The sequence below is a fragment of the Tachypleus tridentatus genome, chromosome 13, assembly GCF_004210375.1.
Source record: "Tachypleus tridentatus isolate NWPU-2018 chromosome 13, ASM421037v1, whole genome shotgun sequence".
In the NCBI taxonomy this organism is placed as follows: domain Eukaryota; kingdom Metazoa; phylum Arthropoda; class Merostomata; order Xiphosura; family Limulidae; genus Tachypleus; species Tachypleus tridentatus.
The window spans coordinates 3,178,617-3,194,640 of NC_134837.1; the positions used below are offsets into that span (position 1 = coordinate 3,178,617).

Here is a 16,024-nt window from a genome sequence, read left to right on the forward strand (position 1 = left end):
ATAATTTTTAGCATCAGTAAGAAAATAAAAAGCAGACATGTTTAGGGTAAACACAATACGGTTGTTAGAGATGTACCTGCAGATAACAAATATATGAAGTAGGACTATTCAAGAAGCTGAAACTTTCTGAGTGTATTAAGTATCTTTAACCCGAGCTAAAAGATTTATGAGTATATTACTTATTCTTAAGTCAAGTTGAAAATGTGAAACTAAACACATGTTTGTTAAAGAAGCATGCTGATTTGAAACATTCACAAGGGCTCTCTGTTGATTATCCCTTGTTATGAACTGACAGGTTAGAGTGAAAGCAGCTAGTTATGAACTGACAGGCTAGAGGAAAGACAGGTAGCTATGAACTGACAGGTTAGAGGAAAGGTAACTAGTTATGAACTGGAAGGTTAGAGTGAAGACAGCTAGTTATGAACTGACAGGTTAGAGGAAAGGCAGCTAGTTATGAACTGGAAGGTTAGAGTGAAGACAGCCAGTTATGAACTGGAAGGTGAGAGTGAAGACAGCTAGTTGTGAACTGGAAGGTTAGAGTGAAGACAGCTAGTTATGAACTGGAAGGTTAGAGGAAAGGCAGCTAGTTATGAACTGGAAGGTTAGAGTGAAGACAGCCAGTAAGGAACTGGAAGGTTAGAGGAAAGGCAGCTAGTTATGAACTGGAAGGTTAGAGGAAAGGCAGCTAGTTATGAACTGGAAGGTTACAGGAAAGGCAGCTAGTTATGAACTGGAAGGTTAGAGTGAAGACAGCTAGTTATGAACTGGAAGGTTAGAGTGAAGACAGCCAGTTATGAACTGGAAGGTTAGAGTGAAGACAGCTAGTTATGAACTGGAAGGTTAGAGTGAAAACAGCTAGTTATGAACTGGAAGGTTAGAGTGAAGACAGCTAGTTATGAACTGGAAGGTTACAGAAGGAAAGGCAGCTAGTTATAAACTGGAAGGTTACAGAAGGAAAGGCAACTTGTCAACAGCGCATACCACTAACTCTTGGCTACTTTAGTTAAACAGTAGGACTGTAGTGTCCTCTTGTATCTCTTAATGCACATAAAGTGTGTAGAAATGGGATAAAAACAATGAGCCTTCAGATTCACAGTTTAACACCCTAACCTATAGGCCACACCTGGCCTAGAGACAGAAGAGAAAGCATGAGAAAATTTCTGATGTAGCACTATACACTGTTCAATAAACATGAGAAAATTTCTGATGTAGCACTATACACTGTTCAATAAACATGAGAAAATTTCTGATGTAGCACTATACACTGTTCAATAAACATGAGAAAATTTCTGATGTAGCACTATACACTGTTCAATAAACATGAGAAAATTTCTGATGTAGCACTATACACTGTTCAATAAACATGAGAAAATTTCTGATGTAGCACTATACACTGTTCAATAAACATGAGAAAATTTCTGATGTAGCACTATACACTGTTCAATAAACATGAGAAAATTTCTGATGTAGCACTATACACTGTTCAATAAACATGAGAAAATTTCTGATGTAGCACTATACACTGTTCAATAAACATGAGAAAATTTCTGATGTAGCACTATACACTGTTCAATAAACATGAGAAAATTTCTGATGTAGCACTATACACTCTTCAATAAACATGAGAAAATTTCTGAAATAGCACTATACACTGTTCAATAAACGTGAGAAAATTTCTGAAATAGCACTATACACTGTTCAATAAACGTGAGAAAATTTCTGATGTAGCACTATACACTGTTCAATAAACTTGAGAAAATTTCTGATGTAGCACTATACACTGTTCAATAAACATGAGAAAATTTCTGATGTAGCACTATACACTGTTCAATAAACATGAGAAAATTTCTGATGTAGCACTATACACTGTTCAATAAACACGAGAAAATTTCTGAAGTAGCACTATACACTGTTCAATAAACACGAGAAAATTTCTGATGTAGCACTATACACTGTTCAATAAACATGAGAAAATTTCTGATGTAGCACTATACACTGTTCAATAAACATGAGAAAATTTCTGACGTAGCACTATACACTGTTCAATAAACATGAGACAAGAATATGAGCTAATATTTTTCCCCCAGCATGTTTTCAAGAACTTTTAAGTGTTGATAATTGGTCTGTAGTTGTAAATATCCTACATTCTGGTTAACAAACCAGGCTAAATGTTATGATTAGAATATACATATGTCTGGAAAACTAAAGGTTAACTTTATTTTGAATTTTGTGCAAAGCTAATCGAGGACTATCTCCATTAACTGGCCCTTGTTTAGTAATGACAGAAGGAAGACAACACCACCAACTCTAATATCAATGAACAGTGGAAATGACTGTCACATTTTATTGCTTCCACGGCTTGTTCATGATGGAGACTCAACCAACACACAACCCACAAATTACATGTCAAGTGCTTTAACCACCAGGCCATGCCAGACCCTAATAAAACAAGAGAAACAACACCTGGGTAGGCAACAGTATATTTAGTATCCAAAGCAAATGGTTAGTAAGTAAAAGTACATACCCTATTAATGTGAGAATACCCAGCTTTCTTCAGGTAGTTCTCTACAAAATGACTCTTTCCTGCTGTGTAAATGAAATCCAGTTTGTCATTTGATTTGGTTGTATTTATATTGTAAAGGCAAAATCATTAGAAATATTTTTCACAAATATTTTAGAAATATATGCTTTATTAATTGAAGTCTTTTGAGATAAATAAAAGGAAAGTCTAATATAAGGAAAATTACTTTTAACTGATTTAATGAAAAATTATTTAAATTAAATATGACCAAAGATTATCACTTGAAAAGTGCTACTAACTGTATAACTTCAGTAGAATGCAGAGTAATAATTACACATTAAGATAGATCTTACTTCTAGCCTTTTACTTAGTTATAAGTATCAATCAATCATGTTACTACCACATAAAAAAACAACAACCATTACACGATTTCAGTTTTCCACTTCATTCTATACTTGCCTCGTAAGTTAGCTTCCTATTTAATAAATATGTAGACTTTGTATACTCGTACATACTCTAACTGTTGTTGGTGAAGACTCATAACGTAGCTAAATTAATATGTAGTCTTTGTATAATTGTAATACTCTAACTGTTGTTGGTGAAGACGCATAACGTAGCTAAATTAATATGTAGTCTTTGTATAATTGTACATACTCTAACTGTTGTTGGTGAAGACTCATAACGTAGCTAAATTAATATGTAGTCCTTGTATAATTGTACATACTCTAACTGTTGTTGGTGAGGACTCATAACGTAGCTAAATTAATATGTAGTCTTTGTATAATTGTACATACTCTAACTGTTGTTGGTGAGGACTCATAACGTAGCTAAATTAATATGTAGTCTTTGTATAATTGTACATACTCTAACTGTTGTTGGTGAGGACTCATAACGTAGGTAAATTTATATGTTGTCTTTGTATTCTAACTCTTAGTGTTTCAATATAGTCTGTTGTCTGTTCTACGTACAAACCTGTTTAAAAAGCACCATTAGAATGGTGTTGAATCTTAATAACTAGAATGATACTTCCTGTAGTCTATTTCCACTACTGCTTAGATGCTTTCAATGAGAAAATGTGTCAACTGGCCAGTATACTTTAGTATGTTCTAATTGTATGTGTCAACTGGCCAGTATACTTTAGTATGTTCTAATTGTATGTGTCAACTGGCCAGTATACTTTAGTATGTTCTAATTGTATGTGTCAACTGGCCAGTATACTTTAGTATGTTCTAATTGTATGTGTCAACTGGTCAGTATACTTTAGTATGTTCTAATTGTATGTGTCAACTGGTCAGTATACTTTAGTATGTTCTAATTGTATGTGTCAACTGGTCAGTATACTTTAGTATGTTCTAATTGTGTGTCAACTGGTCAGTATACTTTAGTATGTTCCAACTGTATGTGTCAACTGGTCAGTATACTTTAGTATGTTCCAACTGTATGTGTCAACTGGTCAGTATACTTTAGTATGTTCTAATTGTATGTGTCAACTGGCCAGTATACTTTAGTATGTTCTAATTGTATGTGTCAACTGGCCAGTATACTTTGGTATGTTCTAATTGTATGTGTTCAACTGGTCAGTATACTTTAGTATGTTTTAATTGCATGTGTCAACTGGTCAGTATACTTTAGTATGTTCTAATTGTATGTGTCAACTGGCCAGTATACTTTAGTATGTTCTAATTGTATGTGTTAACTGGTCAGTATACTTTAGTATGTTCTAATTGTGTGTCAACTGGTCAGTATACTTTGTTTGTTCTGACTGTATGTGTCAACTGGCCAGTATACTTTAGTATGTTCTAATTGTATGTGTCAACTGGTCAGTATACTTTAGTATGTTCTAATTGTATGTGTCAACTGGTCAGTATACTTTAGTATGTTCTAATTGTATGTGTCAACTGGTCAGTATACTTTAGTATGTTCTAATTGTATGTGTCAACTGGTCAGTATACTTTAGTATGTTCTAATTGTATGTGTCAACTGGTCAGTATACTTTAGTATATTCTAATAGGATATCTCAATAGAGAGACTTACATGCTGGGAATCCAACACAAACTATAACCTAGAAGGAAAAAAATTATTTTAACAATAAAACACTTTAATAAAAACATCACATAAATATTAGAATGTTGTTAACATACACTGCACATTATGTTTATCTCTAGAAAATTAAGACCCTAGAAGAAATTAGATCCTAAACCCCTGCATTTCAATAATTTTAAATTGAATATGTTAAAACCAGAATAAATATCAAGGTGTTATTCATTTCTTTTATTACTGTAACTGCTCATGGATTTGTGCTAAGTCTAACTTATCCATTTCTAATTTATTCCTGTATAATTTTGCATACAATATTTTTGGTGTGAAATAACAATTACTTTCATGTGTTTGACACATCTGTCATCACACATACTATTAACCAATCATCATATTAAGATGCAGAACTACCTGTCTCTTACCTAGATAGATAGTTTCATACCTGAAACTGTCAACCAATCAGTTTGAATGATCAGTTACACTGGAGGTCAAAATCAGTTTAACATTATTTGAATTATAGTTTTGGTATTTTTCATAGTATAACATATCTGTACTGTGAGAAGAAAAGATACAGATCGGATGAAGTCAAAGGAACAAGAAAAGAAGTGCAATGCTGCCAGCAAGTGAGCAGAACAGTATGTATGTGAACTGTGGGTTTACTTCATAACAAAAGAAAGATGCAGAAGTGTGGACACTAGAATTGCTGACTCTAAGACTACATACCAAAAAAAAATCTATTAATAGTGTAAGAAGGGTCATCTTCAAGAACTACCACCAGAGGGTGGTTATAAAGAATCATCTTTACTGGTTGAATCTGGAATATGCCTTAAATTACCACAGAGATCCAAGGGTGAAAAGGAATCCAAGAATGAAGGTAGTACAAAGGGATAAGCCAAAATATGTCTCACCAGCCAAAGAATTAGTGAAACTAAACTGAAAATCTAACCTTGTGACTAAAAAAGTCATAAGTTTGTGACTATAGACAATGAAAGTAACAGAAACACAAGTTAACTGTAGTGGATGTGTATAATGATGAGGAAGTAGCTATAATAAAATATACCCAAGAACAGCTTGGAGCACCAGCAGCAATAAACACAAGTTAACTGTTAACTGTAAATATACCCAAGAACAGCTTGGAGCACCAGCAGCAATAAACACAAGTTAACTGTAGTGGATGTGTATAATGATGAGGAAGTAGCTACTGCTATACCCAAGAACAGCTTGGAGCACCAGCAGCAATAAAAGTGTTGATAGAAAAGCAGAATCATGCTATTCTAAATACAAAGTGACATCAGTAGAAGTATGGGTTATGATACAGAAAAAAAAGAAAAAGACTTACAATCCAGAGCAGAGAGACATATAGATAAGTTTATGTCTGTGTAGCAAGGAAAATGAGTAAACTAGGATTTATCCAGCAGAAAATAAGAAAATAGTGAAACCAGTTTAACGTCTTGAAAAATATATGATTGAAAGCAAGAACAACAAAGTTAAGGCATGCTGTAAACTCTGGTGGCCTAACTGTCACTGAAGGATGCTACACAAAGAAAGCTCAGCTCCTACATACACACATGAAAAAAAAAATTAAAATCACCTAAAGAAGGAAAGTTATTAATACTCTCAATGACAGAAGCAACAAAAACTGTCCCCCTCCTATGAACTAGACCAAAAAACAAGAAAAATAACTTTGAAAAGATCTAAGTTCAACATAAAAATGTGGATAAATATTCTTTAACTAACATTAAAAATTTGTCTAACATTAAAATAGAAATTTCAGGGACTTAAACACTAAAATCCTAAGATAACTTCTCAAAAAAGAATTACAAACCTCAAGTTTATTGATAACAAAATTTTCAAGTTATAATTCTAAAGAATTCTAGAAAAAGAAAAGACAAATAAAGACAAAAACTCAGAAAATTCTTGTAGGTTCTGTTTCTGTGCTAGCACAAAGTTAACATATCATTTGCCCACTAAGAGAAAACATGACTATATCTGATACAGAATAATTAAGTTAAAGGTATAGGTATTATCAATCTCAATCCAAGCCAGAAGTTGTCCTCTTAAGTTTGTAATACAGTATAACATTTCAAATATATGCTATAAGGTTTTTCTACCATTAATAAAGCAAAGGATATTTTCTGCCACATTATTAATAAACATACAGGATATTTTCTGCCACTTTGATAAAAATATTCATATATTTATTATACATTACAATCCAACAGGATATAACATTTAATTACCTATACTTATTACCAGATTGATTTCTGGTTTGGCTCTAAGTCAGCAGTTTGCTCTGATGGAAAGTTAATGTGATTCATTTGCAATTCTCTTATTTTCTGAATTTTCTGCTGAGGTGAAAATAAAGTAGAAATTCTACTGTTTTTCTTGCAAAAATGATTATTCACTAACATAGTATACTTATAGGCACAGAATAGGATAAAACAGTTCTTATTTAGTTTGCAGTGAGATAGTAAGGGTAAATATAATACAATCAGAAAATAATGAAACTCATATGTATGATACTGGAAAAACTTTCTTATTACACAATGTGCAACCACAAACTTTGAGAAATATTATCCTGTGCACATGTAGATGTACAACAGGGTCACAATTTTCCCATTTCACCTTTGTTTTCTATCATGAAGGACCTTCCATTCAAACATACAGAAAAAAATTTGGCATCTGAATTTGTTGTGTATAGTGGAGAAAAATGAAAGTGAAGAAATAACATAAAATTTGACATTTATGGAGTATTTAGTATGTTTTTGTCTTTGACACAGTAGTGCTTGAGATGTTGTATGTATATTATTAAACTGCATGAAGAGCAAGTGTTATAATGTTAACTGGAATAAGTTTATGAAGTGTAAACTTCACCAGCTTTATGTAAGTTATTTATAAATCAAAATTAAGGTCAGGACTAATAACATATTATTAATGATTGATTTTATCATCAATTATTTGTATTTTTTTATTAATTAACACTACTCACAATTCAGATGTGAGTGACCAGTAAGCTGTTGTTTTTGTTCCTGGTGAGAGTTAATTCATTACAGTGTAAACCGAGAAGTTTACATTACTCATTCTAAGTAATTACAATATGTCAACCACACTGAACCTGCTTTATCTAGTGACAGTGAGGCCTTCTGCTTAAAACCAGGGTTTACCAGGCCAGCTATAAATCGACAAACACAGGTTTGACTGAGATTATATCAAAATTTTCAAACAGCATGAAAAACAAGTGTCATGTTCCCATTCAAAATGGCAAAAACACCCAGTATCCATGTTAGTCACAAAGAAAAATATATTTAAGTGTAAAAAAAGAATGTTCCAACCTTTTCTTTCCCAACAAGTACAATAAAATAAACATCTAATATATGCTAGTGCATTCTGACCTCTTGTTCTGATGACTTGAGTAATGTTTCTGTTCCTCGTTTAGAAACTGGTGGTTTATACATCTCCAGCAGTGGAATTTCTGGTATGTTCAACTGACAGAATTGAAATGAAATAATTAAATAAAAGGAATGAAACTTATAGTAAAAAATAATAATAATAATTTTCACACTACTAGTTTCTGATCACAGCTTTTAAAAATTTAATTCTTTAGAAGTTTGTTCCAATATTACTGTGGTCAATTAATTTGAATCATTTATCTATAATTCCAGAAGTACTTTTACTTTTCCATGCACTATTAAAGCTTTAACATCAGTTACCCAGGATACCATAAGTAGTTTTACTTTTCTATTCATTTATTACACCTAGTTACTCTGCCTTTATTATTCATCTAAAAACCTTTTAAACATATTTTTGATAAGACATTCATCAGTATATTCAGTAATTTATATGTAATTTACTCAGATCTCACTGCTGTTTGAATAAGGAAAAAAAACAAACTCCCATGACACATTATGACTGATTGTTTACAATGTAATTTACATTTCTATATACACAACAAGAAATTCTTAATAAAGATGTACTTACTGGATCAAATGATGGTTTTTTGAAAGGGACTTTCTTCTGACCAAGAAAAAACTCTTCAGGAGTGAAGAAGTCAAGTTCCAGGTTTAAAGCAAACTAAATAAATGTACAAATTAACTAAATTCAGTCGCATTTTAACATTGAAGGAAGAATAATGAATGAAAAGTACATCTTATATAATAACTACAATGGTTGAATAATAGACACTGAATGAAAAGTACATCTCATATAAGAACTATAATGGTTGAATAATAGACACTGAATTAAAAGTACATCTCATATAAGAACTATAATGGTTGAATAATAGATACTGAATGAAAAGTACATCTCATATAAGAACTATAATGGTTGAATAATAGATACTGAATCTCATATAAGAACAAAAGTAGACACATCTCATATAAGAACTATAATGGTTGAATAATAGATACTGAATGAAAAGTACATCTCATATAAGAACAATAATGGTTGAATAATAGATACTGAATGAAAAGTACATCTCATATAATAACAATAATGGTTGAATAATAGACACTGAATGAAAAGTACATCTCATATAAGAACTATAATGGTTGAATAATAGACACTGAATGAAAAGTACATCTCATATAAGAACTACAATGGTTGAATAATAGACACTGAATGAAAAGTACATCTCATATAAGAACTATAATGGTTGAATAATAGATACTGAATGAAAAGTACATCTCATATAAGAACAATAATGGTTGAATAATAGATACTGAATGAAAAGTACATCTCATATAATAACAATAATGGTTGAATAATAGACACTGAATGAAAAGTACATCTCATATAAGAACTATAATGGTTGAATAATAGACACTGAATGAAAAGTACATCTCATATAAGAACTACAATGGTTGAATAATAGACACTGAATGAAAAGTACATCTCATATAAGAATTATAATGGTTGAATAATAGATACTGAATGAAAAGTACATCTCATATAAGAACTACAATGGTTGCAAATAGGCCCAGATATATAGTTATATAAGAAAACAGTAGTTATATATAAGAAAACAGTCCCATGTGTAGTAGTAATATAAGAAAACAGACCCTCATGTGTAGTAGTAATATAAGAAAACAGTCCCATGTGTAGTAGTAATATAAGAAAATAGTCCCATATGTAGTAGTAATATAAGAAAACAGTCCCATATGTAGTAGTAATATAAGAAAACAGTCCCATATGTAGTAGTAAGTCCCATATAGTAGTAGTAATATAAGAAAACAGTCCCATGTGTAGTAGTAATATAAGAAAACAAGATTTTAGGGGAACTAGATGTATGTTGTAGTGTTGTAACTGTAGTGTTGTAACTAGATGATTTTAGTTAGAGTTAGAGTTAGGGAACTACATGTAGTGTTGTAACTGATTTTAGTTAGAGTTAGGGAACTAGATGTATGTTGTAGTGTTGTAACTGATTTTAAGAATCTAATTTTTGTTTTAAATTTCTAAATTTACTTTAAATATATATGATATATAGTCTTTATTGGTGGATACTTTAATATATTTTTGTCAATTAAGAGACTTGTGATCACTTGTACTGCTTGAGCAAAATCTAATTTGCAGATTTTTCCACTAACTTAAATGGACCCTCTATCTGGGTACAATATAAGCATCTCATTCCAATAATGTAACCAACTTTTTGAGACATAAAGTAGGTTTTAGTGGGGAGGTAAGGCAGGAAAGTGTCAGTGGAAGTAAGTACTAACACTTTTACTGATAAAGCAGATGAACAACATTTTGACCTTCTTAGTACATCTTCACATTTTTCTGTAAGTATTATCAGAAATATATTGTCAGTTTAGGAAAATATAAACTTCCAAAACATACTTATAATCTGCTCACACTATAGCTAGAATCAGACATTGAGAAGTTGGAGGGGCTGGCATGATTCATACAGAAAGCATCTGTATACAACATGAATGCACCAAGATAAAGATGGTATAAGAGTGGGAAAACTGCACCAAATCCAGAACAGGTATGCTCTTCACCTGGAACTTAGTTCTGATATCAAACATAAAATAGAATACGAGTCATGATCAGTAGAACCCAGCCTCAACCGGATAGCCAAGGTTTGAAAACTCAGGGTTGGAATTAAGGGGTTATGTTATCTATATCTCACCTTGGTGGTTAGGGCTATAGGACCACAATGATTTATATATATATCTCACTGGATCTCAAACTGTAGCCACAGAGTGATGAGTTTTGTACCAGTAAAATCACAATAAAAAACTGAGCAACATGTAAGAAAACAAACTCTTGGATCAACCATCTATACTTCCCTTTCAACTAACAACTCTCTTATGGTCTAGGAATGAAACTCAACTAACTATGTACCTGTGAGAGGTCTAAAAGCAACAGGTTGAATAGACAAAGTTGGAGGTGATATAAACTGAGTGACCTGTCACACAACTGTGAGGTAAATCTTCCAGCATGAACAACAATACCAGAAGAAGGATGAAAAACCAAGTAGTCATTTCAGTGATGTCAAGAAAAAGTAGAGAATTATATATGCAAAAAACAGCTTGTTTGGGTTGAAAATGTTTTACATAGAAGAGCAAACAACGTTTCGACCTTCTTCGGTCATCGTCAGGTTCACAAAGAAAGAGGTAACTGACCGGAAGCTGACCACATGTTTAAAAGGGTTGTGCAACTGAGTGTCGGAACGTAGAGGGCGGTGTTAGATTTTTGAATTTTACCTCTTTCTTTGTGAACCTGACGATGACTGAAGAAGATCGAAACGTTGTTCGCTCTTCTATGTAAAATATTTTCTCAACCCAAACGAGCCGTTTTTGCATATATAGCAAGTAGTCACTTGTCATCCTTCTGCTAAGAAAGAAGGAGTAGAGTCATATCCAGTGTGAGAGATCCTCAAAATCTCACAAACTCCAGTAACAAACTGAATAGAAGGGGCTGGAAGTGGCTGATCAAAACAATCCTCTGCTGAGGCTGACCTGGTAAAAGGAGCCAGAAACAGTGAGTATAACTTCGACAGTTGTTTCTGGGCCATCTGCTAATGCTGCCTCAGAGCCTCCCAAAGAGACACACATGGTCTTGCACATATGTCTCCATTTTACAACAGATCATATTATGGACAACTTTGACTAAAATGACCCTCTCCTGACTGTTGGCAAACACCAGGTAGCAGAGGTGGAAGTGGTCTGGTTGACCTTTCTAATAGAAACATTAACTCAATAATTCATACTTGTTGGTACATTGTTTGGTTTTTTCTGTTCACTAATGTACGAATATAAATGAAGAAATAACTACAGAAATATCACAGTTGAGACTTAATTATTAAAATTCGCTTGATTTAATTTTTTCATTATTATTTGCATAAAAGGCTTAAAACGTATCACATCAATTACATTTCAATCTAATACTTTTCAAGTAACAACATAATAATTTCCATCATACAAATACAGAGACAAGCCTTGAATTCTGCAAACAGGAGCCACGAGTGGCCTGTCAAACTTATTAATGTGTCTCAAGTTTATTCTACCTGCATGTCCAAACAGATGAAACATAGAGTTTGTTTTTAATAAAACTTTACATTCATACAACACCAGTGTCAATTATACAGTGGCAGAATAATTATTATATTTACCAGTTCTGTTATTGTAATACTTAAGTGGATATTACAATGGACATAAAAGAATACCATTTGCAAAATATGCAATAACATATCTTTGATGATTTTCACTTTTTACAATAATTCCAAAGTCAATAATTAATAACGAAATTTATAATTTCTTTATTAAAATGAAACAATCTCAAGTCTTAACTAAATTATGTTTAAAGGAAAACCATACATTACATACACAGTTTATTGTTCATTTTTTAAAATACAAAACCAGCCTTCTGTGCTGTGACTACTAAAAATACCAAAACCTGGTTTTTAGCAGTGTTAACTCTCAGACTTATAGCTGAGCTGCTGGTGGGCATTGGGGTTAATATATATACGTGCTGCATTTTAGGTTATTGTTGTCATGTTCCATAATTTGAATGTATCAACCAATTTTGCCTGCGAAATAAAGTTTGAATTTCAGGCACACTGTGAATATATTCAGTTGAGATTAGAAACAGTTTTCATCTCTAGCCTTAAAATTTCAAATAACACTTAATTTATTATTCAAATTGGCAGTTACTGTAAATTATCCAATAGTCCAAAGGATAAATAAATAAATAAATTGAAAATGATAAAATTAAAATAACATTATACACTGATTTTATAGTTATAATAAAATCCTATATGAGGCCAACTGTGCAAGTGAATTATTTTAATATTTTCAATATCATTGAAACAATATGTTATTGAGAGGGTTTTCTATGTACATATAGAATTATAAAACAATTAGAAAATAGTTTAAAAAGCAGCAGAGTGAGTTGTTTTAACTCTTTAGATACAAGGTAATTCATCAAAGAAAATTTCCATACAAAAATTCTGGATTAAAGAAATTGAAATTCAAACCATTTAATTTCATTTTCAATCATATAAGAAAATAAGCACTTTGGAATCACAGTCCAGTTACAAGGCTTTGATTTTATTTAGACAGATTTCCGAGATATTGTCAAAGAGCATAACTCAAGTTTAACAGCAAGTTTGAGTTATTTGGAAAACATATTTTGTATACCTTGGAAATGCTTGTCTCTCTTTATATTATTATAACATTTTTCCATTATAATTTTATGAATCCAACAAATCTTTGTAAAGCATAATACAGTGCAAGCAGTATATACCAGTCTATCTCCACAGGAGAAATCCTTTTTCTTTCCAGGAGACCAGTTAGCTTCTCTCCCAGCAGCATCTAAGATAAACATACTATATCAGAGTGGCAATGACATATTATTTACAAATTAAAATTAAATGAACTAGAGCTCTGGCAGTATTACCTTTCAAGCTGTGCCTGCATGTTACCATAATTACATATAAATTACTTTTAATTATGTTCCCAGTGTTTTGTTCATGGATGTATCATAGAGATCAGTGACTGATTTCATATCTTTTAATACAATGAATAAGAGTGAAACTAATCAACAGATAGTGAAAAAAATCTGATTATGTTATAATTTTTGTAATGAATATCACACAGTTTGTCAACACACAAACAATCCTAATATCACACAGTTTGTAAACACACAAGCAATCCTAATATCACATTGTTTGTAAACACACAACCAATCCTTATCTTGTTCTTCTGGAATATAGCCTCTGTCACCTCACCATTTTTATTCCAAGATACAAACGTTTCTTTTGTGAGATAATCTGTACCTATAGTAACTATTTCATAATCTTTCATGGAAATTAGTCTTTCTGGGCTTAATGACCATTAAATTACACATGCAGAACTTCATGAGAAAAATGCATGTTGGTGTCAGAAAGTTTGAAATATTACTCAATATTTTAGGTTAAAATGAGTTGATGTATTTATCAGATACAAAAGACTATTAAGTGTCAGTAACATTATTAATATATTTATTTTGTGTTTGTTATTCATCAGTGTCAAGGCTATCGAATGTTGTGTTTGCTATCTACTGATGTTGAGGCTATTACAGATTTCTCAGATGCCTTAGTGAAAGATGTATAAATAATTGTGGCCAGAAATGGAAGCAGAGTAAATTCATATGAAAGGGAAGTTTGGTAAGAAAAAAGTTAGAAAACCTGAAGTTAACTATTGTGGGAATGAATGACTTTATGGTTGATAGGTTAGACTATCAATTACACTATTACAGAAAAAGTAGTTTAAGAACTATGAAGCACTGTATAGAGAAGTGTATATTATGTTGTAATGAGATTAAATATTAAGAACTATGAAGCACTGTATAGAGAAGTATATATTATGTTGTTATGAGATTAAATATTAAGAACTATGAAGCACTGTATAGAGAAGTATATAAGTAATGAGATTAAATATATGAAGCACTGTATAGATAAGTGTATATTATGTTGTAATGAGATTAAATATTAAGAACTATGAAGCACTGTATAGAGAAGTGTATATTATGTTGTAATGAGATTAAATATTAAGAACTATGAAGCACTGTATATAGAAGTATATATTATGTTGTAATGAGATTAAATATTAAGAACTATGAAGCACTGTATAGTATATATTATGTTGTAATGAGATTAAATATTAAGAACTATGAAGCACTGTATAGAGAAGTATATATTATGTTGTAATGAGATTAAATATTAAGAACTATGAAGCAGTGTATAGAGAAGTATATATTATGTTGGAATGAGATTAAATATTAAGAACTATGAAGCAGTGTATAGAGAAGTATATATTATGTTGCAATGAGATTAAATATTAAGAACTATGAAGCACTGTATATAGAAGTGTATATTATGTTGTAATGAGATTAAATATTAAGAACTATGAAGCACTGTATAGAGAAGTATATATTATGTTGTAATGAGATTAAATATTAAGAACTATGAAGCACTGTATAGAGAAGTATATATTATGTTGTAATGAGATTAAATATTAAGAACTATGAAGCACTGTATATAGAAGTGTATATTATGTTGTAATGAGATTAAATATTAAGAACTATGAAGCACTGTATATAGAAGTATATATTATGTTGTAATGAGATTAAATATTAAGAACTATGAAGCACTGTATAGAGAAGTATATATTATGTTGTAATGAGATTAAATATTAAGAACTATGAAGCACTGTATAGATAAGTGTATATTATGTTGTAATGAGATTAAATATTAAGAACTATGAAGCACTGTATAGAGAAGTATATATTATGTTGCAATGAGATTAAATATTAAGAACTATGAAGCACTGTATAGAGAAGTGTATATTATGTTGCAATGAGATTAAATATTAAGAACTATGAAGCACTGTATAGAGAAGTATATATTATGTTGTAATGAGATTAAATATTAAGAACTATGAAGCACTGTATAGAGAAGTGTATATTATGTTGTAATGAGATTAAATATTAAGAACTATGAAGCACTGTATAGAGAAGTATATATTATGTTGTAATGAGATTAAATATTAAGAACTATGAAGCACTGTACAGAGAAGTATATATTATGTTGTAATGAGATTAAATATTAAGAACTATGAAGCACTATATAGAAAAGTATATATTATGTTGTAATGAGATTAAATATTAAGAACTATGAAGCACTGTATAGATAAGTGTATATTATGTTGCAATGAGATTAAATATTAAGAACTATGAAGCACTGTATAGATAAGTGTATATTATGTTGCAATGAGATTAAATATTAAGAACTATGAAGCACTGTATAGAGAAGTGTATATTATGTTGCAATGAGATTAAATATTAAGAACTATGAAGCACTGTATAGATAAGTGTATATTATGTTGGAATGAGATTAAATATTAAGAACTATGAAGCACTGTATAGAGAAGTGTATATTATGTTGTAATGAGATTAAATATTAAGAACTATGAAGCACTGTATAGAGAA

At 31.1% G+C, this 16,024-nt stretch overlaps 1 protein-coding gene across 1 annotated transcript in view; it reads right to left on the reverse strand.

Annotated features, from left to right (window-relative positions):
• LOC143240209 (uncharacterized) overlaps positions 1-16,024 on the reverse strand; it is a 148,899-nt gene that overhangs the window by 55,844 nt on the left and 77,031 nt on the right. Inside the window, exons 7-11 of the mRNA XM_076482307.1 lie at positions 13,301-13,368; positions 8,537-8,629; positions 7,951-8,043; positions 4,556-4,583; positions 2,525-2,586 (exon numbers count right to left, since the gene is read on the reverse strand). Coding sequence (XP_076338422.1) covers positions 2,525-2,586; positions 4,556-4,583; positions 7,951-8,043; positions 8,537-8,629; positions 13,301-13,368 — 344 coding nt within the window. The remainder of the gene's footprint in view (positions 1-2,524; positions 2,587-4,555; positions 4,584-7,950; positions 8,044-8,536; positions 8,630-13,300; positions 13,369-16,024) is intronic.